Source organism: Rhinopithecus roxellana, chromosome 4 (assembly GCF_007565055.1).
Source record: "Rhinopithecus roxellana isolate Shanxi Qingling chromosome 4, ASM756505v1, whole genome shotgun sequence".
Classification (NCBI taxonomy): domain Eukaryota; kingdom Metazoa; phylum Chordata; class Mammalia; order Primates; family Cercopithecidae; genus Rhinopithecus; species Rhinopithecus roxellana.
The window spans coordinates 131,140,158-131,164,083 of NC_044552.1; the positions used below are offsets into that span (position 1 = coordinate 131,140,158).

Here is a 23,926-nt window from a genome sequence, read left to right on the forward strand (position 1 = left end):
ACTATGAGTCTTCCTTTCCACGCCCGCCGGAGTTACAGCTAAAGGCAGGACAGGGGAAACAATGAAATGCCGAGGGCGGAGACAAGAGTGACACTGGAGGAGCGGGAAAAGGCGGGGCTTCCGCTTGGGGCATGCAGGCCGTGCCTCTACGTCACTTCCGTAAACAAAGGGAGCTGCGGAGGCGCGGGTCCCGGGATGTGACCCGGGCTGTGCTTGTGGCTGCGGCGGTGGCTTCTGAGGCTGTCGGGTCTTTGCGGGTTGCGGAAGGGGGCCCCAATACCCTTCTTCAGGTATGTAGTGGAAGCAAAGGAACCTCCGCAACCTGTCCCTTTAGGCCTTTCCCACCACTCTGGTCACTGCTGGGTACTGAGCGGTGAAGGGTCATCGCTTAGGCAGATTGGGGAAGGGGAGTGAGGTGATGTCAAGAGGGACCTCCAGGGGTACTGCTTGGAGGCAAGACTTGGCACTTAAAACCACTGTGTGAATAAGTAACTATGAGCAGTTTACTTATGCCTTCTCTAAAACATTCTTTGCTGTTGATATACAAGAAGGGTTTCAGTGCTCTTGTGACAGAGGTGACTTTCCAAAAACGAGGAAATCGCGAGTGCTGGCTCTCCAGAATATTGTGGTTTAGACCACCATTGGTTTATTTGCATTGCTTTACTTCCTAGATTTTTTTTTTCTCTTGTACCACCAAGTGCGTATTAGCATCGTGAAATTTCAGGCCAGCGTGTTTATGCGTATCATAAATTTTTACAGATCCTTGCCTCTTCGGAGAACTAATATCCCATCGTCTCTATTCAGTCATCTTTCAGACTTTCGTTTGTGTTGCATGTTGAAACAACACCAGAATTACTGTTGTTACCAAAATTATTCTTAAAAGAAAAATTGTTAGCCAAGGTTTAAGTGGATTGACACTCAGTGGTATCTGGGATTAGAGACTGGGCACTGGAGCCTTTCCCAGAAAGCCTCTTCTTTGGAAGTATTGTAGCTCCAGTTGTGATTGTCTAGCGTCAGCCAATTTAAGCTGAGTGGTTTAAATTCCAGTGCCAGTGGCACTAAGTCCAGGCAAAAGGAAAAAAATTTTCATTGAATTTCTCAAATAATTATTTTAAGCGACAGCAATGGGTTTGAATCTTATTGAATGGTCATGGCATGCTTAAACACAACATGCAAAAAACGGCCTAATGTTTCTAGAAGGCAATTTACAACCTGATGAGGTAGATAGCCATATAAATTCTTCATCTTACCATACATGAAATGATGAAGTTAAGAAAACTTTAACACTATGCACAAATAAAATATGGAAGGGTTTTTTGTTTTTGTTGTTTTGTTTTGAGACGGAGTCTCTCTCTGTCGCAGTGGCGCGATCTCGGCTCACTGCAAGCTCCGCCCGCCAGGTTCACACCATTCTCCTGCCTCAGCCTCCCGAGTGGCTGGGACTACAGGCCCCCGCCACCACGCCCAGCTAATTTTTTTGTGTTTTTAGTAGAGACGGGGTTTCACCGTGTTAGCCAGGATGGTCTCGATCTCTTGACCTTTTCATCCGCCCGCCTCGGCCTCCCAAAGTGTTGGGATTAGAGGCGTGAGCCACCGCGCCCGGCTGGAAGGGTATTTTTAAATAGATAGATGTTAGAAAATAGAGCGGATTAATACATAAAGTAAGGGAATTGTGTAGGGATAACTAGGAGGCCTTACACATATTCCCCATGGAAGGGCCGTCTGTAACTTCACATTGTTAACTTTTTTTGATACGGGCAAAACCAAATATGTATCATAAAATTCATGTTTGTTTGGAAATGGTTAGACAAAGTATATTCAAAATAGGCAACAAACAAGTTTGATTTTCTAGAACTTCCCTTGATCACCATGCTAGAATTATTGTTAGCCCTAGCTAGAAACTGATTTCTGTTTAGTAGTTTGAAGTAAGGCTTCTATTTGATTTTTTAAATGCTGATTAAGGCCGGGCGCGGTGGCTCAAGCCTGTAATCCCAGCACTTTGGGAGGCCGAGACGGGCGGATCACAAGGTCAGGAGATCGAGACCATCCTGGCTAATACGGTGAAACCCCGTCTCTACTAAAGAATACAAAAAAAAAAACTAGCCGGGCGACGAGGCGGGCGCCTGTAGTCCCAGCTACTTGGGAGGCTGAGGCAGGAGAATGGCGTGAACCCGGGAGGCGGAGCTTGCAGTGAGCTGAGATCCGGCCACCGCACTCCAGCCTGGGCGACAGAGCCAGACTCCGTCTCAAAAAAAAAAAAAAAAAAAAAAAAAAAATGCTGATTAAAATCCCCCTGACAGTTATACATCTGTTTGAATCTAGTTGGTTCTTCTTGAGCATACATTTTGGAAGAGAGACCTAAAGGCCACCTGAAGCTTGAATCAGGCCGGGAATATTATGTGGATCATTTGTTTATTGTTTATATAATGTTCCCCTTGTAAAATGTAGGCTTCTTGAGGGCAAACATCTTGTTTTGTTCAGTGCCGTCTCCCCAATGCCCACAATAGTGTCTGGCTTGTGGAAGAGAATCAGTAAATACTTGTAGGATGAGGGAATAAAGAAAATGGTAAAAAACAAAACAACAACAACAAAACTGTCTACCAGACAATTTACTAGGGGCTTATGGGTACATAGTGGAGTAGATTAAACTTCAGAGACCCATTTTCTAACTTTCTCTTATGCCCTCTGGAATTCTTGATCCTCTTTTGACCTGTGAAATGGGTCTTTGAATTTCTTTCATGTTTGCATATTATAGCATACATATATAATTGTATTATTTCCTTATTTAGGTCTTAAGAAGCTGGCCGTGGTGCAATAAGGAACTTAAAACAATGGAAGAGCGGAAAGTGAAGAGGAGGAGTCCTAAGTCTTTTAGTGCCCACTGTACTCAGGTTGTCAATGCCAAAAAAAATGCCATTCCAGTGAGTAAAAGCACAGGGTTTTCAAATCCTGCATCACAGTCAGCTTCACAGCGACCAAAGTTAAAAAGGTGAATTCTTTTATTTTACATGTTCACAGTAAAATGCCATTAAAGTAAATCCTGACTCAACTTCTTAAAACACTTTTTTAGTCTTGAGGGGCTGTGACTGCAGGTGGGTGCCACCACACCCAGCTTGCAGTTTTTATTTCTAAAAAATAATGATGTCATTGTTTTTGTGTAAATAATTTGTGTTTTTCATAAAAATTCAAACACAGGAAAAATTCAAAGAAGAAATTCAAAATGCAAAAATTCTACCACCTAGAAATAATCATTATTAATATTTGGTGAACATCATTTGCACTCAGGATATTTAAAGGAAACAAGTGACAAGTTTAACTATGTTATATGTTACTGTTATATGTATGTGAGTATTTTATAGTATTAGATATTTGGAAGGAAAGATTATAGCTTTAGAGAAAAAAAGTGTTGTGTAATGTCAATCTTCTAATTATTAAATAAATTTACGCTCACATCCAGTCTCACCCTGGCAAGTTAGCTAAGGAAATGCCTGTTGCATTCTGTAGCCACTGGGTTTACACCTAATACAAGATGAGATTACTGCCTTGATGATGATCTCTCTTTATGGAAACAAAAGGGACATAGCCAAAGACAAGAGAACATTTGAAAGAAGTATTCCAGTGAGTACCAAATGATAAACAGGAGTTTTGAGGTTTGAGGATTTCCTTCAAATAAATTATCAGAATGGGGTTTTCATCGTGGAGGAGTTTAATTAGGGTCAGATTTTGAATAAGTTTACAGTTGATGGAAAAAGAAAACCAAGAGATTTTAAAAGTAATCACTCCTTTTGCTATATTTTTAAAAGCAGTTTATTTGTATCATTGTCATTTTTACTGGTAGTTTTATTTCTATACGCTCTTGTAGATGTAGGCTTCTGAGGGCCGGGATCATCATTGTGTGCCTGACAGTACTTACAGTGGGCCTTTGCACATAGTATTATTTCACTGTGTGCCCTCTTTATTGTTGAATTATGTTAACATAGAGTGAGAGTGTGAAATAACATTGAAGCAGGAATCAACAGGTTTTTGTTTTATCTTTTGTGTTTGTTTTCTGAGAGGGTTATTAATTGATGAATTGATGTGAAACTTTACTTGGAGAAAACTTCTAAATTTGAGAGGAAAAAAATACGTTTGTCATGCTGAAACCTTATGCTCTGTAATAGTTTATCTCAGATTTTAAATGTGAATATGGATCTTTCAGGGATTTTTTTAGAATACAGATTCTGCATCATTGTGGGATGCGGGGCTTCAGATGAGCATTTCTAAGAAGCTCACAAGTGAAATTGATTCTGTGGGCAGCACTTTGAGTAACGATGTATTATATAATGTATATAATATATAAAATGCAGCCCTTGCTTTGGGAAGAACTGTTATTGACCTACTGTCCACAATGTATCTATTCTAAACTTCTTTCATATGATAGTCTGTTTCTTTTTTCCCCCCTCCCCTACCTTCCCTGGTATACCCTATTTATCTTATCCTTATTGTGGTGAGGACAGCTGTGTTGAAGATGTCTTCATTCAACATTATGTAAAAATTGAGTACTGAATATACTTCCATATCAGGATTTGTCGTGTGCATTACTCTTTCTCCCATTTTGCCTATTTAGCCGCTACTTGTTCTTTAAGTCTTCGCTCACTTACCACTTTTAGGAAGCCTTCTCTGGTTGGCCTCAGGCTGAACGAACTGCTTCTCTCTCTTCCTGTATCACAGTGTGCATAACATCATCACTCAAGCATTTGAGAGCCTGGTATATGCCAGACATGTGTAATAAGGACTAATATTGTCTAGGGGTTCCAAAAAGGCCCTCCTGAGGAAGTAGCATTTAAACTGAGACTTGAAGATGTGTGGGAGGTAGTGTGCCAAAGATGGCAGTAAGTGGAAGGATGCTAATGTAGGCAGAGGATTAGCACGTAAGAAGATAAGAGAATGGATTTCTAGGAAACTAAAGAGATTCAGTGTCTAGAGCATAGACAAGGGAGGATAGGGTTTCTTAGGGATATTAGATTATATTCAGCAGGCAATGCAAAGCTACTACAGTTTTTTTTTTTTGTTTTTTTTTGTTTTTTTTGACACGGAGTCTCGCTCTGTCTCCTAGGCTGAAGTGCAGGGGTACAATCTCAGCTCACTGCAACCTCCACATCCTGGGTTCAAGGGATTCTCCTGCCTCAGCCTCCTGAGTAGCTGGGACTACAGGTGTGCGCCATCACACCAGGCTAATTTTTATATTTTTAGTAGAGACAGGGTTTCGCCATGTTGGCCAGGTTGGTCTTGAACTCCTGACCTCAGGTCATCCTCCTGCCTGGGCTGCCCAAACTGTTGGGATTACAGGCGTGAGCTACCATGCCTGGCCTACTGAAGCATTTTTAATTAAGCAAATTATATGATCTGATTTTACTTTTTAGAAATGGACTTGGCTGCCCAGTGGGGAGAAAAGGGAGATCAGGGATCACACACAGAGATAGGGAGACTGGTTGGGAAGCGCTTTGGTTAAGAGATGGGATGGCGGCAGAGGAGAAAGAGAACTGGAGAGATTAGATATTTTGTGGGTATAATTGATAGGACTTCACGACTGCATGTAGGAGCCTTAGGAAGTTGGAGGAGTCAAGGATGATAACAAGTTTTTAGTATTCCATTACATGGTGATTATGAATTTAAATATCTTCCCTTCTCCTTAGACTGGGCGTTTGTGGATAATGTCGGCTACAGAGTAGGGACCCCATAACCACTTGTAGAACTACTGAGAGTTCAAGGAACAAATAAAGTTTAGAAGGGAAAGGTGTAATATGTTTTACTGAGAAATGAAATGTAAAACATACGATAATAGAGACAAGTTTTCTTTTCTGCAGTCCAAAGAATTAGCGTATTATATCAATGCTTTAATCAAACTTTTTCTATGCCTTCGTAGTTATATTTTAGACATTTGTTTGAGGTTTTTCACAACCTCTTTTTTCTTTTGGTTTCTAGCTTGGAGTTTCTGTTTTATTTAGTATTGACTCTATTTGATTTCTGGCTTTTAAGGGAAATTCCATTTACTTCACTAAAAAATTCAGCAGAAGCTTAATCTAGACGAGCCTAAAAAGATAGAATTAAAGTTAATTGCATCGTCTTTACAGAGTGATGAAAGAAAAGACCAAACCTCAGGGTGGAGAGGGAAAAGGCGCTCAGTCAACTCCGATTCAGCACTCCTTCCTCACTGATGTCTCAGATGTTCAGGAGATGGAGAGAGGGCTGCTCAGTCTTTTGAATGATTTCCACTCTGGAAAACTTCAAGCATTTGGTAAGCAGTAGATGTTTCTCTACTATTTTTTTCTCTAAGATGTTTGCATCCTATTTTCTGTGTGTATTTTACTCTCCTTTTCAAAGTGCCAGTTTCTTTTAAGAAAAAAACAACCCACAGGCATAAAGGCAATCATCCTAGATTTTGTCTTAGAATATAATTTGCCTTCTAAAACTTCTGGGAAAAAGTTTTTTTTTTTTAAGAGGGAGGGTTAGTTGAAATGTTAAAGTAGTATTGCTATTATGGAATAAGTATCTTGCAGGTTTAACAAATATTATGAGGGACAGTCTTGGTCAGTTAAAATATTTTAGACTTAGTGTCTTCATTTTGAAAGTATCAAGATCATTTTCCCTTACCCTCCTAAGCTTAAACTTGTTTCTTTCCCAGGATTCCTGATTTAAAGTTAGGAATTAAAAGAATCCAGTTTTCTTGTTTTTTTCATGAGGATATAAGAATGGTTAACTGATTGTCCCATTAAAAATTCTGAATAGGTATTTTTTGATAGTCACAGAGTTCACAAAAGATAGTCAGATTTTTCATGTGCAGTTTGGAACTTATTTGTAAGCTTTTTCTAATGATAAGATTATTTCCCAATTTTTTTTTTTTTTTTTTGAGACAGAGTCTGGCTCTTATCGCCCAGGTTAGAGTGCCATGGCGCGATCTCAGCTCACTGCAACCTCCACCTCTCGGGTTCAAGTGATTCTCCTGCCTCAGCCTCCCGAGTAGCTGAGACTACAGCCGTGTGCCACCACGGCTGGCTAATTTTTTGTATTTTTTACTAGAGATGGGGTTTCACCGTGTTAGCCAGGATGGTCTCCATCTTCTGACCTCCTGATCTGCCCGCCTCAGCCTCCCAAGGTGCTGGGATTACTTACAGGCATGAACCACCGCACCTGGCCTATTTCTCAATATTTTAAAAGGCAATTTCAATAATATGCATAATCTTTAAAAAATTTTTTTTAACTTCCCCAGTATTTTAGAAGATGTATAATCTTATACAAATGCATAAATGTCCACATACGTATTGATTTTTTAAAGTATTCTTTCCCTCCCCCATGTTTTTGTTACTTGACTTCCCCATTCCCTTCCTTATCCCTTCTGCTACTTCCACTTCCCCTCATCCCAACCATTTGTTAGCAATCCAGGTATATATCTTTTCATATTTTTATTTTCATTATTTAATACAAATGGTATCTTATATAAGATATTCTGTATCTTGCTTTCCTGCACTAAAGAATATCTGATGGAAATCTCTCTAATGCACCTAGGATGGCTCTAGTTCATTCTTTTTTAATGACAATATGATATTCCAAGTTGTGAATATACTCTAGTTTATTCAACCATGTCCCTATTGAGAGGCATTACTTTGTTTCTTATTTTGAGCCACCAAACACAATGGCGTAGTGAACATCTTTTTACATAGGTCTTTAGGCTGGTGCTTCTGTTCTTCTGGGATTGATTCTCATGAGTGGGATTGCTGGGTCAAAGTATATATGTAATTTTAACTTTAATAGAAGTATGCAGATTGCTTTGCAAAGAAAAACAATACTGCACTTCTAGGTTCCATAAACAATTTATGAAAGAATGCTTTTCCTTGAATTCCCACCAAGCAGTAGGTATTATTCGTCTTTTAATTTTTGCCTGTCTCTTGGTGTTAAGTGAGATGTCTTTTATGGCAATTGAGTTTGAAGATCCATGTGTGTTTGGTAGATTGTTTGATAGATCCTTTTCAGGACCTTCTGTCAGTTTTCTACTTGGTTATTTATCCTTTTGTTGTTGTCACTTGTAAAGAGCCCTTTATGTTTTAGATACTAACCGTCTGACCTCTATTATGTGTTTATTTTTGTTTACCAAATTTGTTGTGTCTGTGCACTTTGTTTATGGTATATTTAACTTTGTAAAAATTTTTACTTTTTGCATTCTCAAACATGTCTGTATCTTTTTTTTCATAGTTTCTGGGTTTCCAGTCTTGGTTATGCTAATATTTGAAAAGAAGACATTAAAAGCGCATTCATTATTTATTTCACAAAAATACTTTATTGTACCCTACCTCCTTGCTTTAGCCCATCCCAGTAAGGTGGTATCTTCAGAGTATTTTCACTTCCCTTCTCTTCTCCATTCTTCCCTCCAACCCTTACGATGTATCTTTGGACCACTTCCATGTCTTTGCTTTTTCCCAGCACCTTTCCTCCCCTACTCTATGTTGCCTCTGTGTTTTTGGATTGAAGTCCTTTCTTGTCTTTGTCTGTTATCCTACTGATTACTCTTCATAATAAGTGTTGCAGATGAGAATTCCATTGCCAGTCAGATTCATTCTTAGCAGGTAATTTATATTTTTCTGTCTCGATGATTAAAAGATGTTTTTCTTTTATCTTTAAAGGTTAGGCATTTTCCAGGATATGCTTAGGACTGTGTCTTTTCTCATCAATCTGCCTGGGAATCAGTGAGCCCTTCATATCTGCTGACTCATCTTTCATCTCACGTAACATATTTTCTATTGTTTATTATTTTTCTTCCATCTCTTCCTTTTTAGCCTCTGAAGCTTCTATTGTTCTCATGGTGGGTCACCTAGATCCGTCCTCCGACTCTCATCTTTTCCCGTATGATTTCTACCTCTTTATATTTTTACTGTACATGTACATACATATACACAAACATACATACACACAAACACATATCTTGAGATATTTCTGTTTCTTCCACTTGACCTTCCAGATTACTAATGTTGAAAAACGTGACTAAAAGAGAGGAAATATGACATATTTTACTGTGAAGAAAGGACGATTTTGAGAGAGCCATAACTAGCTTCAATATTAGTAGTCCTTAACATAATATAGTATAGTCCATTTATGAAGATGTTATAAAGCTGGCTAGAGGAAACTAGTATAATTTACATCAATTCATATTTATTCAGGATATGTTCTTCAACTTTAGCTGAGGTATATTTTACTTATATAGTACCTTTAGGAAAAATAGAAAGGTTTTTTTTGAAAAAATTATACTGTCAAGGGATTGCAGAGTCTGTACTTAAACTGAATGAAAAGATAATATGTTATGTGTATAAATTAGTTGCTCTGGGCAGATAATGTTACTTCAGAGGACTCTTGGTCAATACATAATGTAAGACCTATCCTTTAGCAATTAAGTTGTCTTGACAACTATGTATACAATTAAAAATATTACATAGTGTTGCTCATGCTTCATAACATTTTTCATGTTTCATAAATATTTTAATATTTCTTAAAGGGAGAATACATAATTGGTTGGCAAAATGATTCACATTTGAAGTCGTTATTGAACTTTTTTTTTTTTTTGAGATAGAGTCTCTCTCTGTCACCCAGGCTGGAGTGCAGTGGTATGATCACAGTTCACTGCAGCCTCAGCCTCCTTGGGCTCAAGCCATCCTCCCACCTCAGCCTCCCAAGTAGCTGGTGCTACAGGCATACAGCACCACACCCAGCTAATTTTTGTATTTTTTATAGAGATGAGGTTTTGCCATGTTTCATAGACTGGTCTTCAACTCCTGGACTCAAGCAGTTCTCACACCTTGGCCTCTCAAAGTGTATTAAGATTACAGGTGTGAGCCACCGTGCCCAGCCAGAACTCTATTTTTTTTTTCTTTTTTTTGAGACAGGGTCTCGGTCTGTTACTCAGGCTGGAGTGCAGTGGTGTGATCATGGTTCACTGCAGCCTCAACCTCCCCAGGCTTATGTGATCCTCCCACCTCAGCCTCCCAAGTAGCTGGGATTACAGGCACATAGCACCACGCCTGGCTAATTGGCTGATTTTTTTGTATTTTTAGTAGAGACAAGGTTTCACCATGTTGCCCAGGGTGATGTCAAACTCCTGGGTTCAAGGGATCCGTTAGCCTTGGCCTCCCAAAGTGCTAGGATTACAGGCATGAGCCACTTGGGCCTAGAACTCTTAATTTCACTCAAATTATTGTAAAATGTTGGGTCACTCAATTAAAACGGTAGTTGTCAAATGACATGATTAGATGGTTCTGTTTTGCTTCTACATATTATATTACTGTTGAAGAAAACATATTTTCTCTACTTAAGGGATGATTTTCTTTCTTTCTTTCTTTTTTCTTTTTACAGGGTCTCACTCTGTTACCTAGGCTTGGGTACAGTGGCTTGAACACAGCTCACTGCAGCCTTCACCTGCTGGGCTCAAGCAATCCTCCTGCCTCAGTCTCCTGAGTAGCTGGGACCAGAGGCATGCACCACCATGCCTACCTAATGTGTGTTTTTCTAAAAATATTTTTGTAGGGGTAGGGTCTTGCCATGTTGCCAGGCTGGTCTTGAACTCCTGGGCTCAAGCAGTCCTACTGCCTCAACCTCCCAAAGTGTGGGGATTATAGGCATGAGCCACCATGCCCAGCCTGATTTTTCTTTTTAAAAAGAAATGTTTCCTATATGCTTTTCTTTCTTTTTTTTTTCTTTGAGACCGAGTCTCGCTCTATTGCCAGGGTGGAGTGCAGGGGCACGATCTCAGCTCACTGCAACCTCTGCCTCCTGGGTTCAAGCGATTCTCCTGTCTCAGCCTCTCGAATAGCTGGGACTACAGGTGTGCGCCACCATGCCCAGCTAACTTTTGTGTTTTTAGTAGAGACTAGATTTCACCATGTTGGCCAGGATGGTGTTGATCTCCTGACCTCATGATCCACCTGCTTCAGCCTCCCAAAGTACTGGGATTACAGGCGTGAGCCTATAATATTTCACGCCTGGCCTGAAATATTTCCTATATGATTTTCTTTAGTACCCAAGGTCATTTCTTAGGTTGGTCATTGTTTTCCTGGTCAGAAATTTGATTTGTTATTAAACACAGAAAATATTAATAATTATCTAATTTACAGAAGAAAGAAAACCTGTTTCTTTTAGAGCACCTAGAGTTTAAGTGTTTTTACTCAATGCTGTTAGTTTGAACTGTCCTAATCATTATTAATGTTCTGGAATGTTCTCAAGGAAATGAATGTTCCATTGAACAGATGGAACATGTTCGGGGAATGCAGGAGAAATTAGCTCGCTTGAATTTGGAGCTCTATGGGGAGTTAGAGGAACTTCCTGAGGATAAGAGAAAAACAGCCAGTGACTCCAATCTGGATAGGCTTCTGTCAGATGTAAGTGTAATTCTTTTTCTTTGTTCTTTAAAATAAAATTTTATTGCAAAAAAATTTACCCTTTGAACTATTTTAATTTATACAATCACACGGTTTTTAGCATATTCACAGTGTTGTGCAGATCGCTGTTGAATTGCGGAACATGTTCACCATCCCAAAAAGAAACCCTGTACCTCTCAATTCTCCCCTCTTCTCATCCCCTAGCAACCCCTACTCTACTTTCTGCCTTTATGGATTTGCCTATTGTGGACATTTCATATCACTGGAATTATACAGTATGTGGCCTAAGTGGATTATTTTACTTAATGTTCAGGTTTCATCCATGTTGTAAAAACTTTCCTCTTTTTTTTTCAAGAAATATGTTCCAAGGAAGTTATCATATTTACATCTAAGTATGTATTCTCAGAATACAGATGCTGGCAAATCTGAAAGCAAAATATTTGCTTCTGTACAGATATAATAAAATCTTAAGATACAGAAGATAGTAGTCAAAAAGACCTTTCCTGATGTGATTAATACATTTTGTGTTATTTACTCAGGTGGTGGTTACTTGTTTTTAAATACAGAGCTACATTTGGTATTTCTGCTAATTTAGTACATTGCCATATGTATTACTTTGCTAGGGCTGCCAAAACAAAGTACCACAGACTGGGTGGCTTTAACAACAGACATTTATTTTCTCACAATTCCGGAGGCTAAAGTTGGAGCTCACGGTGGCAGGGCTGCATTTTTTCTGAGGCCTCTCAGTTTGTAGTAGCCGTCATGTTCACATGGCTTCTTCCTCTATGCCAAGTGCCCAACTTTGCTCTTCCTGCCAGTCACATTGGATGAGTGCCTACCCTAACAACCTCATTGTGACTTAATTACCTCTTTAAAACCCCGTCTTCAAATCTACTCACATTCTGAGATACTGGGGGTGAGGACTGAAACATGAATTTTGGAGGGTACACAGTTTAGCACATAACACGAGGTATGATTGTTACACTGAGAAATGTTAATTAAATTTGCCTCTTTAAATCCTTTTTGGAACAAAAATAAATAAAAATTGAATTCAACACATTAGTTTTAGATTCCCTATTAACTGTTGACAAAAAGGGTTAATTTCTACTGTTTTTCTCTCTTTTGAATAAGTAAATGTGAGAGAACTTGTATGCCAATACTTTCACTATTTCGAGTCTATAATCTTTTTATTTCATGTCTGTCATATTCAGTCTTGCAAGTATTTCCATTTGCAGTTCATGGTTTGTTTGTTTTTTGAGACAGGGTCTCACTTTGTCACCAGGCTGGAGTGCAGTGACGCCATCTCGGCTCACTGCAGCCTCAACTTCCTGAACTGAGCCATCCTCCTGCCGCAGCACCCCCAAGTAGCTGGGACTATAGGCACGCACCACCACGCCTGGCTAATTTTTGTATTTTTAGGAGAGGTGGGGTTTCACCATGTTGTACAGGCTGGTCTTGAACTCCTGGACTCAAGTGATCTGCTCACGCTGGCCTCCCCAAGTGCTGGGATTACAAGTGTGACCCACGGTGCCCGGCCTTACCAGTTCATGTTTTACATTTTTTTTCCTCTTAACAGATAATAAGTATAATTTGCTATAAATTTAGCAGAATAACAGTGGTATAGTGAAAAGAACACTGAATTTGAAACCAGAAAGCCTTCGTTTAGTTCAGTGTTTGCATTTGGGTTATAACTGAACAACATTGAGCCATTTAGTTAACATTTTTATAATTCAGATTTTTCCTTCTGTAAGATAAAAATGCTGTGGTCTGAATGTTTATGTCCTCCCCAGAAAGCATATGTTGAAATCTTAACTTAGAAGGTGATGGTAGGAGGAGATGGGGCCTTTGGTAGGTGATTCAGGCAAGAATGTGATTAATGTCCTTATAAAAGAGGCCCAAGAGAAACCTGCTGCCTCTTCTACCAAGTGAGGACACGGGGAGAAAGCCCTCCTGTTGCATGAGCCAGGAAGTGGTTCATGCCCTCCCCAGACAGCAGATCTGCTGACTTCTTAATTTTGAACTTTCCTACTTGTAGAACTATAAGAGGTAAATTTCTATTGTTTATAAGCCACCAGTTTATGGTGTTTGTTATAGCAACCCAAACAGACTAAGACAAGGGGTGATGAATTCTACCTCATACAGAAAATTGAGTGACATGAAATCTTTTGGTAATCTATGATGGTTTTAAAGATTTTGATCATTAAAATGGCAATTTTTTTCTTTTAAAAACTGTTATTAGAGATGATTATTATTATGCCTGGTTTTAGGAATACTTATAAAACTCCAGTTTTTATAATCTAGTTTCATTCTGTGCTCGTATTCTTTTTATTTTTTTGTAGAGACAGGATCTTGTTACGTTGCTCAGGCTGGTCTTAAACTCCTGGGCTCAAGCAGTCCTCTCCCCTCAGCCTTCCAAAGTGCTGGGATTACAGGCAAGAGCATGCCTGGCCTCTCTCCTCATATTCTTGTTTCATAAACATGTTAATGCTACTTTATAATTATTTTTGCAAAAAGGAATTTTTTAGCCTGAAAATTTTTTGAAAGTTTTTTTCTTTAGTACTTTGCTTTTTCATTTACAGAAAGTTTTTTTTTTTTTTTTTTTTTTTTTTTTCCGACACAGTATCTCATTCTGTCACCCAGGCTGGAGTGCAGTGGCACTAACAGAACTCACTGCAGCCTTAAACTCCTGGGCCCAAACAGTCCTCCCACCTCAGCCTCCTAAGTAGCTGGACCTCAGGTGTGCATCACCACACCTATCTAATTTTTTTATTGTTTGTAGAGATGAGGTCTTACCATGTTGCCCAGGCTAGTCTGGAGCTCCTGGGCTCAAGCAATTCTCCCGTCTTGGCCTCCCAAAGTGCCAGGATTATAAGCATGAGTCACCGTGAGCAGCACAAGAAAGCTTAAATGAAAAATAATTTATTTAAAAACAAATAGTTAACAATTATTTATATTGATCTTATAAAAATTAAAAATAAATTTGTTTATTTGTTTTGCAGTTAGAAGAATTGAATTCTTCCATGTATCCTTTGCCTACTATCAACGGTGAAAAGTTTACAACTTACAATTTCTGATGAATAGTCTCAATCAAGTTTTAGATATGGTGAAAAGACACATAGTATTATTCCCTAGGGCCATCACTCTTCCTCTTTGGTTTTCTTTTCTTTTCTTTCTCTTTTTTGTCTTTTTTTTTTCAGAGACAGGGACTCACTCAGTGGCCTAGGCTGGAGTGCAGTGCCATGATCACGGCTCACCACAGTCTCAACCTCCCAGGCTCAAGCGATCTTCCCACTTGAACCTCCCAAAGTGCTGGGATTACAGTCCTGAGACACCATTCCCTACCCGCTTTGGGTTCCGAATGGAATTTTCTTGTTGTTTTTTATACTGAAATTTTGCTTCTGGTTTGTTCTACTTTGCTTTGTACTGTTTTTGAATTTTTAAGACAAATTGTTGTTTTTTATCATGAGAACTAAGGATTAGGTTAGTTGCTATGTAAATTATTTTGAAGCTTAGATTCTGAGGCTAACCAGCAGTGAGATATTCAGACATATATACTATACTTAATTTAATATCATCACATAGGATATTTTAGGTGCATAAAATTGAAAACTAGATATTATTAAAATGCAGGCTTCAAGGGATGCTTACATAGCTTGTGAAATGACATTTCATAATTAAATGTACTTAGTGTTTTATAGGATTAACTTAAAGGAGATCACCAAGACACATGTAGAATATTCAGGTTTTGACGTTTAAATTGAGAGCAATTATTTTAAGAACTTTTCAAAATGTACTTTTGAACATAACAGGCACAATGGTAAGGTACAAAAGAACAATGAGAAATGATCCTGCCTATAAAATAATTTGAGAGGTGAGACATTCCCTTTGAACCAGTTACTGACATAGAAAGGATACTGGTTGTAGAGATTTAATTTTTTGAAGTTTGGTTCTACATTTTGATCATGTAACCTTGGGCAAATTGTTTAGCATCTCAGAGTGTTCTCTGTAATACAGGGTAATTGCTACATGTGATGATGCATATGTGAAAATTTCCAAAATATATGTATAAAAATTACTATTATTGCTATAAGATTATATTCATACTGTTATTAACTGCTGATTTGTGCAGTAACAACAATTAAGAAATTGGGGCCAGGCTTGGTGGCTCATGTCTGTAACCGTTATTAACTGCTGAATTGTGCAGTAACAACAATTAAGAAATTGGGGCCAGGCACAGTGGCTCATGCCTGTAATCCCAGCACTGTGGGAGGCTGAGGTGGGTGGATCACTTGAGGTCAGGAGCTCAAGACCAGCCTGGCCAACATCTTGAACCCCTGTCTCTACTAAAAATACAAAAATTAGCCAGGTGTGGTGGAGGGCGCCTGTAATCCCAGCTACTTGGGAGGCTGAAGCAGAAGAATTGCTTGAACCTGGGAGGCGGAGGTTGCAGTGAGTAGGGATCGTGCCATTGCACTCCAGCCTGGGCAAAAGAAATCGAGAAGTATATAGAAGTCCTATAATGGCAGTTAATAGCTAATCTTCATGAATACTTACTATTTTCCCAGTACTGTATAAAGGGGTATGTGCATTATCTTATTTGGCCCTACCTGGAAGTAGGTAGTGTTATGCCCTCCATTTTGCAGATGAAGAAAATAAGGTGCTACAGAAACTGTGGGGAGAGATTAATGTAAGATTATTGTCAAGAAAGAAAGAAGGGGGTAAGATTTGAGTTAATCAAGGGGCTTTTCCTGCAAGAAGTTCTTTTTACTGTATTCCTTCAGTGCTTTATATTCTTTCTCTGCCATGACACTTAAGTATTTCCTATCCTTTTGTGTGGTTTTTTCGTTTGTCTGTTTGTTTTGAGACGGGTCTTGCCCAGTTGCCCAGGCTGAAACAGTAACATAATCTCTGCCTCACTGCAACCTCCACCTCCCAGGTTCAAGCAATTCTCCTGCCTCAACCTTTTGAGTAGCTGGGATTACAGGTGCCTGCCACCATGCCCAGCTAATTTTTGTATTTTTAATACAGATGGGGTTTCACCATGTTGGCCAGGCTGGTCTTGAACTTCCGACTCAGGTGATCTGCCCGCCTCAGCCTCCCAAAGTGTTGGGATTACAGGCGTGAGCCACCATGCTCAGCCCTTTTTTGTGAGTTTTTGTTAAACATTTAGAATTTTTTGTTTTGTTTTATTTTACCACTTTCTGTGACTCAACCTGTGGTGGAATTTAGCCACCACAAACATAGCAGCATAATACCCTATATAATACAACAGTGTAGGCTTTGGAATGCTTGGTAGGCAGCCATATGACCTTGAACAAAATCTGGCAACCATAGTTTCCTCACCTGTAATAGGTGTTCTCTCAGTACTTAAACTTTCCCCTCATAATTTCCCTCTCTGTCATGACTGCCTCTGTTAATTCAGTCTTCAAGAATATTTTAAAATGCCTTCTAGGACCATGGCAGACATTACTAATCAGACATGGCATTCTCTGCCACTGAGCCTGGATCTGGATATGAAGTCTGTTTGCCATCTCTTTATTACAGTTGTCAGGCATCATCAGTATCATCAGTTCTGCTTTTATTCTTCCTTCACTCTCTGCATGATAATCCAGGACCTCATCGCCTGAGTCCATATTTTTTCAATTTTCTGTTCCAGGTGTAGAGTTGCACTGTTCAATATAGTAGCCACTAAGCCATTTCAAAGACTTAATAGTCTTAAAAGAACATAAAATATCTCAATTTTTATAATGATTACATGTTGAAATAGTTCTTAAAATATTATATATATATTTTTGAGACAGGGCCTTGCTCTGTCACCAGGCTGGAGTGCAGTGACATGATATGGCTCACTGCAGCCTCGACTCCCTGGGCTCAGTTGATCTCCCACCTCAGCCTCCTGAGTAGCTGGGACTACAGGTGTATGTTATGCCCAGCTGTTTTTTTGTTTTGTTTTGTTTTGTTTGTTTGTTTTTTTCTTTTTTAAGAGATGGGTTCTTGCTATGTTGCCCAGATTGGTTTCAAACTCCTGGGCTCAAGTAGTCCTCCCACCTGAGCCTCCCAAAGTGCTTGGATTCCAGGTGTGATTCCAGTATTGGACAGTGTTGCTCTAAACTTTAGGCATTGCTACAAAATTAATATTCTGGAAACATCACTTTATTCCTGCCATTTCTATTTTTTACTAATTTATTTAAACCATGTCAACTATTTTAAAGGTTCTTAATAATTTGGTCACAACCTGTACATGCTGTTATATTTTTCGTTCTTTTTCATTCCCCTCAGGCTGGTTTTCTGGATGCCCAAGAAACACATCATGTTCATTCTCATCATAATGCCTTTGTTCAGGTTGTACCTCCTACCTAGATTTACTCTCACCTCCTTGTTCTCCTTATCACGTTACATTCAAGCTGACCACTTCCATAAAGGGTTTCATTTGTACCTTAACCTAGCATTCTGCCCTATATTATGATGTTGATTTTTACGTGTGTTAAATCTCAGCCTTCCAACTGGACGAGAATGTCTTTGATGGCAATGCTTATGTCTGTACATTTTTGCAACCTCTGCCATACATGTACTGCAAGCATTTAGTTGCCTTCAGAGTATTCATATCATTGAATTGGGTTTTGAAAAATAAGTAACAGGTGGATAAATACAGGTCAGTGAGAAAAATGAAAGACAGTGATCGTAAGAAAGGATGAGTAATCCATGCAAGATTCCCGTCCTATTTCCAGTCTTCTTGAGGAACAATTAAGAGAATTATAGAAAAGATTTTAGAGCTGTAATGATTTTATTTTTGGACTTTTAAACAGAATTGTTTTCCCAAAGATGATAAAGTGGTGTCTTCTCAAAAGATTTTTTAAATCTAGTGTCTTGTCATATTTGTCTCTAATCAGCTCCTTACTATGAAAATGATTATTGACACATTAAAAATAATTCTGGGCCAGGTGTGGTGGCCCACACCTGTAATCCCAGCACTTTGGGAGACCGAGGCAGGAAGGTTGCTTGAGGCCAGGAGTTCAAGACCAGCCTGGGCAACATAGCAAGACTCCTCCCCCATCTCTAACAAAGAATAATTAGCCAGGTGTGTTGGCATGTGCCTTTGGGAGGCTGAAGTGGGAGGGTTGCTTGAGCCCAGGAGTTTGAGGCTGCAGTGAAGTATGATCGTACTACTGCATTCCAGCCAGAGCAACAAAGTGAGTCCTTATCTCTAAAATTAAAAAAAAAAAAAAAGTCTTCAAATTCTGTCTATAATTTACTACGTTTAAAAGTTGTCTTACCCCAACTGAGTGTCTCAGTAGCAACACAAGAGCTTTTCCTTTGAGCATATCTCTTTTTTAAACACCTCTTTCTCTTTGCTCCTGAATGTAATTTTCAGAAATGTAAAAGAAATACCCCTTATAGAATGAAAATCTTCTTAACTGATGAATTCAGACAAAAACTCCATTTGGCAGATGCACAAGATGTTCCAAATACTTCTGCTAGCTAAAATGAATGCAGTTTGCTTTCTTGTGGTTTGAAGAGAAGCAGCAGTCTTTACTTTTCCAGCCAAATCCAGTAGCAGAATCATCTTCCACAACAAGGAATTAAAGTAATTAAAGTGCAAGTGCAATGATCGTTTTCACATTCTGCTTTTAGTAAATGTGACTCGCCGTAATTCGCCATAACTGGAGGCCTAGGCCTTGTTGAAGGCTTAATCAGGAAATGTGATGCAGAGATTGTGCTGCTATGCTTCATATTGTTGCCTTATGGGATTATACTTGAAATGCATTGTGCTAATGTTCTTGACAGGGTTGAGGGATTTCTCTTTCCCGAGCTCACCAAACTTATTCCAGTGTTGATCGCAAGCTGATGATGCACAGGTGTCTTGTGGCAGCCCAGCTTCAGTTTACGTTAGACAATCCGTACACACGCTGGTGTGTTTTCCAGTGGCCAGTGATAAGAAATTAAATAGGTATTGTGAGATTTGCTATTTTTTAATAAAGTAGTTGTTTTAAATTAATCTCTGTTGTCTGTTTTGAAGAAACCCATGTAGTCTTCAATCTGGGTGATACAAGGGTTCAATCCTTAAAAGTAAACTGTTTATAAAATTTGAGGTTCTAGAACTTCCTTGCAAATTCTGTACCTTGTGTACATTTAAATACTAGTGTGATGAAAGAATGTGAGCTTTAAAGTTACTTAGACTTTAATTTGAATCCCCGTTATGCCCCCGCTTAGCTCTTTGTGTTCATGCACATTTACTCAGGTTGGGTTTTTTGTTTTTTGTTTTTTTTGTAATCTAGAAAATGAGGTCAGTAACCAAGTTGGTAGTGGTTATATGGGGAGTAAGTGAGAAAGGTTGTATAGGATGCTTAGCACAGGCCATGCGCGGTGGCTCACGCCTGTAATACCAACACTTTGGGAGGCTGTAGCAGGTGGATCACTTGAGGTCAGGGGTTCAAGACCCAGCCTGGCCAACATGGTGAAACCCCACCTCTACTAAAAACACATACACACAAATTAGCTGGACGTGGTGGCGGGCTCCTGTAATCCCAGCTACCAGGGAGCCTGAGACACAAGACTTGCTTGAACCCAGGAGGCAGAGGTTGCAGTGAGCTGAAATTGCGCCACTGCACTCTAGCCTGGGCAACAGAGCAACACTCTGTCTCCAAAAAAAAAAAAAAAAAGAGAGAGGTGTCTATCACAATAGCTGACACCAGCAATGCTCAGTAAACATTCATTTCATCACCTTTTAAAAACAGCTTTATTGAAACAATAATTCATGTCATAAAAATGTACCCCTTTAAAGTGTACAATTCCGTGATTGTTAGTAGATTCACAGAGTTATATACCTATCACCGTGATCTATCTAATTCTAGAACATTTTCATCACCCTAAAAAGAATCCCATTAACAGTCACTCCTTGACCCCCAGCCCCTCAGCCTTTGGCAGCCACTAACCTCCTTTCCAGCTCTCTGGATTTTCTATTCTAGACATTTTATATAAATGGAATCATACAATACGTGGCCTTTTGTGACTGGTTTCATTTACTTAGCATGATGTTTTCAAGGATTTAAGCTTCATCCATGTGATTGCATGTACTTCATTTCTTTTTTTGGCTGAATCATACTCCGTGGTATGGATAGAACACATTTTGCTTATTTATAGCTCAATTACCTTTGTGTTGCACAAGATGCTCATGCTTCTATCTCCTTATTTCCAGCTACAGAAATAAGCACCTAATTGGGGGAGGGGAGGAGATGGACTTATTGAATATTTTTCAAATTTTGATTTTAATGATTTTTGACTTTCTGAATTCAAAGTATTTTGATCAGTTTATTTAATTGGTCTTTTTAATACCCCTTTTAAAAATTACAGCGTCACGGAGGAAACTTCATTTGGGTTGTGAGAATAGGGATTTAAGGGGAAAAAGTAGTACTCTAGGGTCTGACAGGGCGAAAGGATACTTTGTCATGTGAAATTTTTCTTGGATTGTTCCTGAGATAGAGTAAAGCAAAAAGCTGGTTCCTGTGGGTTGTGACAGAGCAGTTGGATTGACCTTGTTTATTCACTTGGTTCATTTGCCCTTTGTGTCACAGGGCCCCAGATGGGCCCCAGGTAGTGAAATATTAGCTTATCTAATTTGTATCCTTTCACACTCCTTAAACACATATCCAAGGCAACAGGAAAAAATGCGGTGCCTGTATTAGAATAAAATTTAGGGCCTGGTTTGGTGACAAGTACCAGTACTTTCAGCTACTCTGGCGGCTGAGGCAGGAGGATTGCTTGAGCCTAGGAGTTCTAGGCTATAGTGCATGATGATGATTTTACTGGCATACAGATGAAAAAGAAAAAGATATTTGAAATAAAAATAAAAATATAGTGCGCAATGACATTGCTATGCTGCCTAGGCTATAGTGCACTCCAGCCTAGGCAGCATAGCAAGATCCCATCTCTCATAAGAAACTACTAGAATGAAACTTTTTTATTACATAGATGTTGCTTATTCATTGTAGAAAAAATTGAATTACAGATGATTTTTAAAACTGCCAGAGCAAACCATTTAACCTATTTGTGTGCATACTCCCAGATTTCTTAAACATGTTGCAAAAAAAAAATAGATCATACCATTCTGGTGGTTTTCTAAGCTGCTTTTTATACGTAATGTTTTGTGAGCATCTTTTCATGGCCATAACTATTACATACAAAAGAAAAAAAAAAACAGGCTTCACAATAAATACTTAAAAGACATTTTGACCAGAAACTAATGAGGAAGGGTTTTTTGGTTTTGTTTTTGTACCTCCCGTATAATGCTGAACTTGATAATTCTGCAGTAAATATTAACATTTTCTGAGGATCTGCTGAAGATGAACATGACAAAAAATAAGAAACTCCACTTTCCTCATCACACAGCCTTAATTAACATCGCTGGCTTTGTTTGAGATCAAGCAAATGTTGGCTTCAGTGTCCGAGTCTCTTCTTGGGGTCCCACGGCCTTGGGTCTAGCACCTCTGCTGGACACCTCGTAGGGCTTCCGAGACATGCCGCGACCTACGGGACCCCACGAAAGCTTTTTCCCACGGCAAGCTCCCTGGGGACGGGGAAAGGAGCCGGGACCCGAACCTAGCTGGCCTCGCGCTGCGACTGCGGAGAGATGGGGGGTGGCCCGCACGGGGCGGGCGGCTCTGCACACTGCAGCTGGGGAGGTCCAGGTCGGCCGTTGGGGCGGGGTGGCGGCTCAGTGTTGTTGGGTCCCTATGGAGATGACCCTGTCCCTGCCCCACCCCTCTCCGGAGCTGCGGGCCGGAGAGGGCGCACTCGATTTTCACCGCAAGGTTTCAAGAGGAGACAGCCGCCACCATGCCGGGCCTCATGGCCACTTCCCAGAGGTAAAGCCCGTGGCTTCTGAGCCGCTCCTCTTTTTCTTGGGGCCGCCCGGGGCACATCGCCTGGGCCGGCTTAGTTTCCCAGTGCAGCCGCCCAGGAAGACCCTAAGCAGCGCTGAGGGCGCAGGGCCCTCCCTCCGGGACCCCGGAGTCCCTTAGCAGCTTTGGAATTAACCAAGACTCTCAAGAGGCTCTGGGGTGGAACAAAATCCGCGCGTAGGGTAGGGTTTGCCTCGGGCCATGGCAAACAAACCCTTAACTCCTCCAGAGAACTGATTTGGGATCGAAGTAAAGTTCTTGAGCACTTTGGAAAACGCTGATTTTCATAGGCTCACACCAACTGCCTTCTTCCTTCTGACAGTTCTTACCCCCTTTCCTACGGGGTCCAAAAATGTAGGGAGTAGGGTGGGGGCTGGGTTGGGGGAATGAAGGAGAAATACAAAAAATCTACTGTGAATACAGGTCGTGGTTATAAGGATAGCTCTAAGAGTTAATATGCTAAGATTTGACGAACAGGACAAATAAAACAGTGGTACTTTAAAATATTTACCGATTTAAAAATACCGATGCTGTGCTTATTCATAAACTTTGCATATATGTATCAGAACAGAATATCCTGACATCATCAGTATTAAAGTTCACTGCAACACATGCAATTGTATGCAAGCCCGCTACAGTCTGTTCTGTAGGAACTGACAGTTGTGCTCCACAGAAACCTCAAAAATCATGCTCTAAAAACAATTATTTCAGTGGGAGGAAGAAGGGTTAAGGACTTGGAAGTTTTATAGCAACAGTTGCATCTTGTTTGTTACAGCGTGCTTTAATTTTATAGCTTTAAACTTATAAATCAGTGAGCACATCTACCATTTCAAAATACCAGCACAAGTATGGTATTTTCTGTCACCACCTGTACTATCAATAGCCCAGGTTTCCTCAAAACACGCCATTATTTTCATTATCCATTGGTTAGTGTGTACTTAATAAAAACTATATACTGGCATGTACCTTTACATGCCCTAAATGTGGAACATTTAACTCAACTGGAATTGTCTTTCATTTCTGCTTTTTCACCAATCACACTTTTCTTCTACTCCCGTTTTTTTTGTGCAATCTTTAGAACCAGATAACCTTTTTGGAGGCATATTTAAGGAAGTAAATTTTTGATAATCAAAGGAATCATTGCACAATTTGTGTGTGTGAATTGCAGAAGTATGCGAATGTAGGTACATACCTCTGCCAAGGAGCAATGTTTTAGTTTCTAAGCCACTGTCTACTGTAGTGGAGAAGGACCAGACTAACTTGCATTCCTCCAGCTGTGTAACGGATCACCTGTGGAAACACAGTTAATTGACATCATGGCTCTTCTGTGTGATCCCAGTGAGGATTTAGCTCTCTATATGGGCTGGCAATTGTTCAGCCGTTTCATCTTTTAATCGGGCTTTGATTTTTCTGAGAGGGGGAAAAAAAAAACCCCAAAAAAACTCTTTTCTCTTTACTCTCACATACTCCGTACTGCCCTTCACCTCTTGTCACCAAAATGTGTGGGAATTTCTTCCCACCAACAACTAATTCTCCAGTGGCCACCAACTCTATGTCCTATAATTTAACCCAGCTCTGTCACTGTGTACCTGGAGTTAGTGTCAGATACCACAGGTTAAGGGCTCAGTC

At 39.7% G+C, this 23,926-nt stretch overlaps 2 protein-coding genes across 2 annotated transcripts in view; both read left to right on the top strand.

Moving 5' to 3' along the window:
* Positions 1-51: 51 nt before the first annotated feature.
* CCDC28A (coiled-coil domain containing 28A) lies at positions 52-19,395 on the top strand. Its single transcript, XM_010379506.2, is given in 7 exon segments — positions 52-136; positions 139-290; positions 2,790-2,989; positions 6,114-6,277; positions 11,245-11,399; positions 14,399-14,421; positions 18,828-19,395. Coding segments are annotated over 7 exon segments (819 nt in total). The 5' UTR covers positions 52-66; the 3' UTR covers positions 18,883-19,395.
* A 2,788-nt stretch (positions 19,396-22,183) lies between these two features.
* ECT2L (epithelial cell transforming 2 like) overlaps positions 22,184-23,926 on the top strand; it is a 111,768-nt gene continuing 110,025 nt past the window's right edge. Inside the window, exon 1 of the mRNA XM_010379507.2 lies at positions 22,184-22,261. The gene's annotated coding sequence lies outside the window, so the exon portion shown is untranslated. The remainder of the gene's footprint in view (positions 22,262-23,926) is intronic.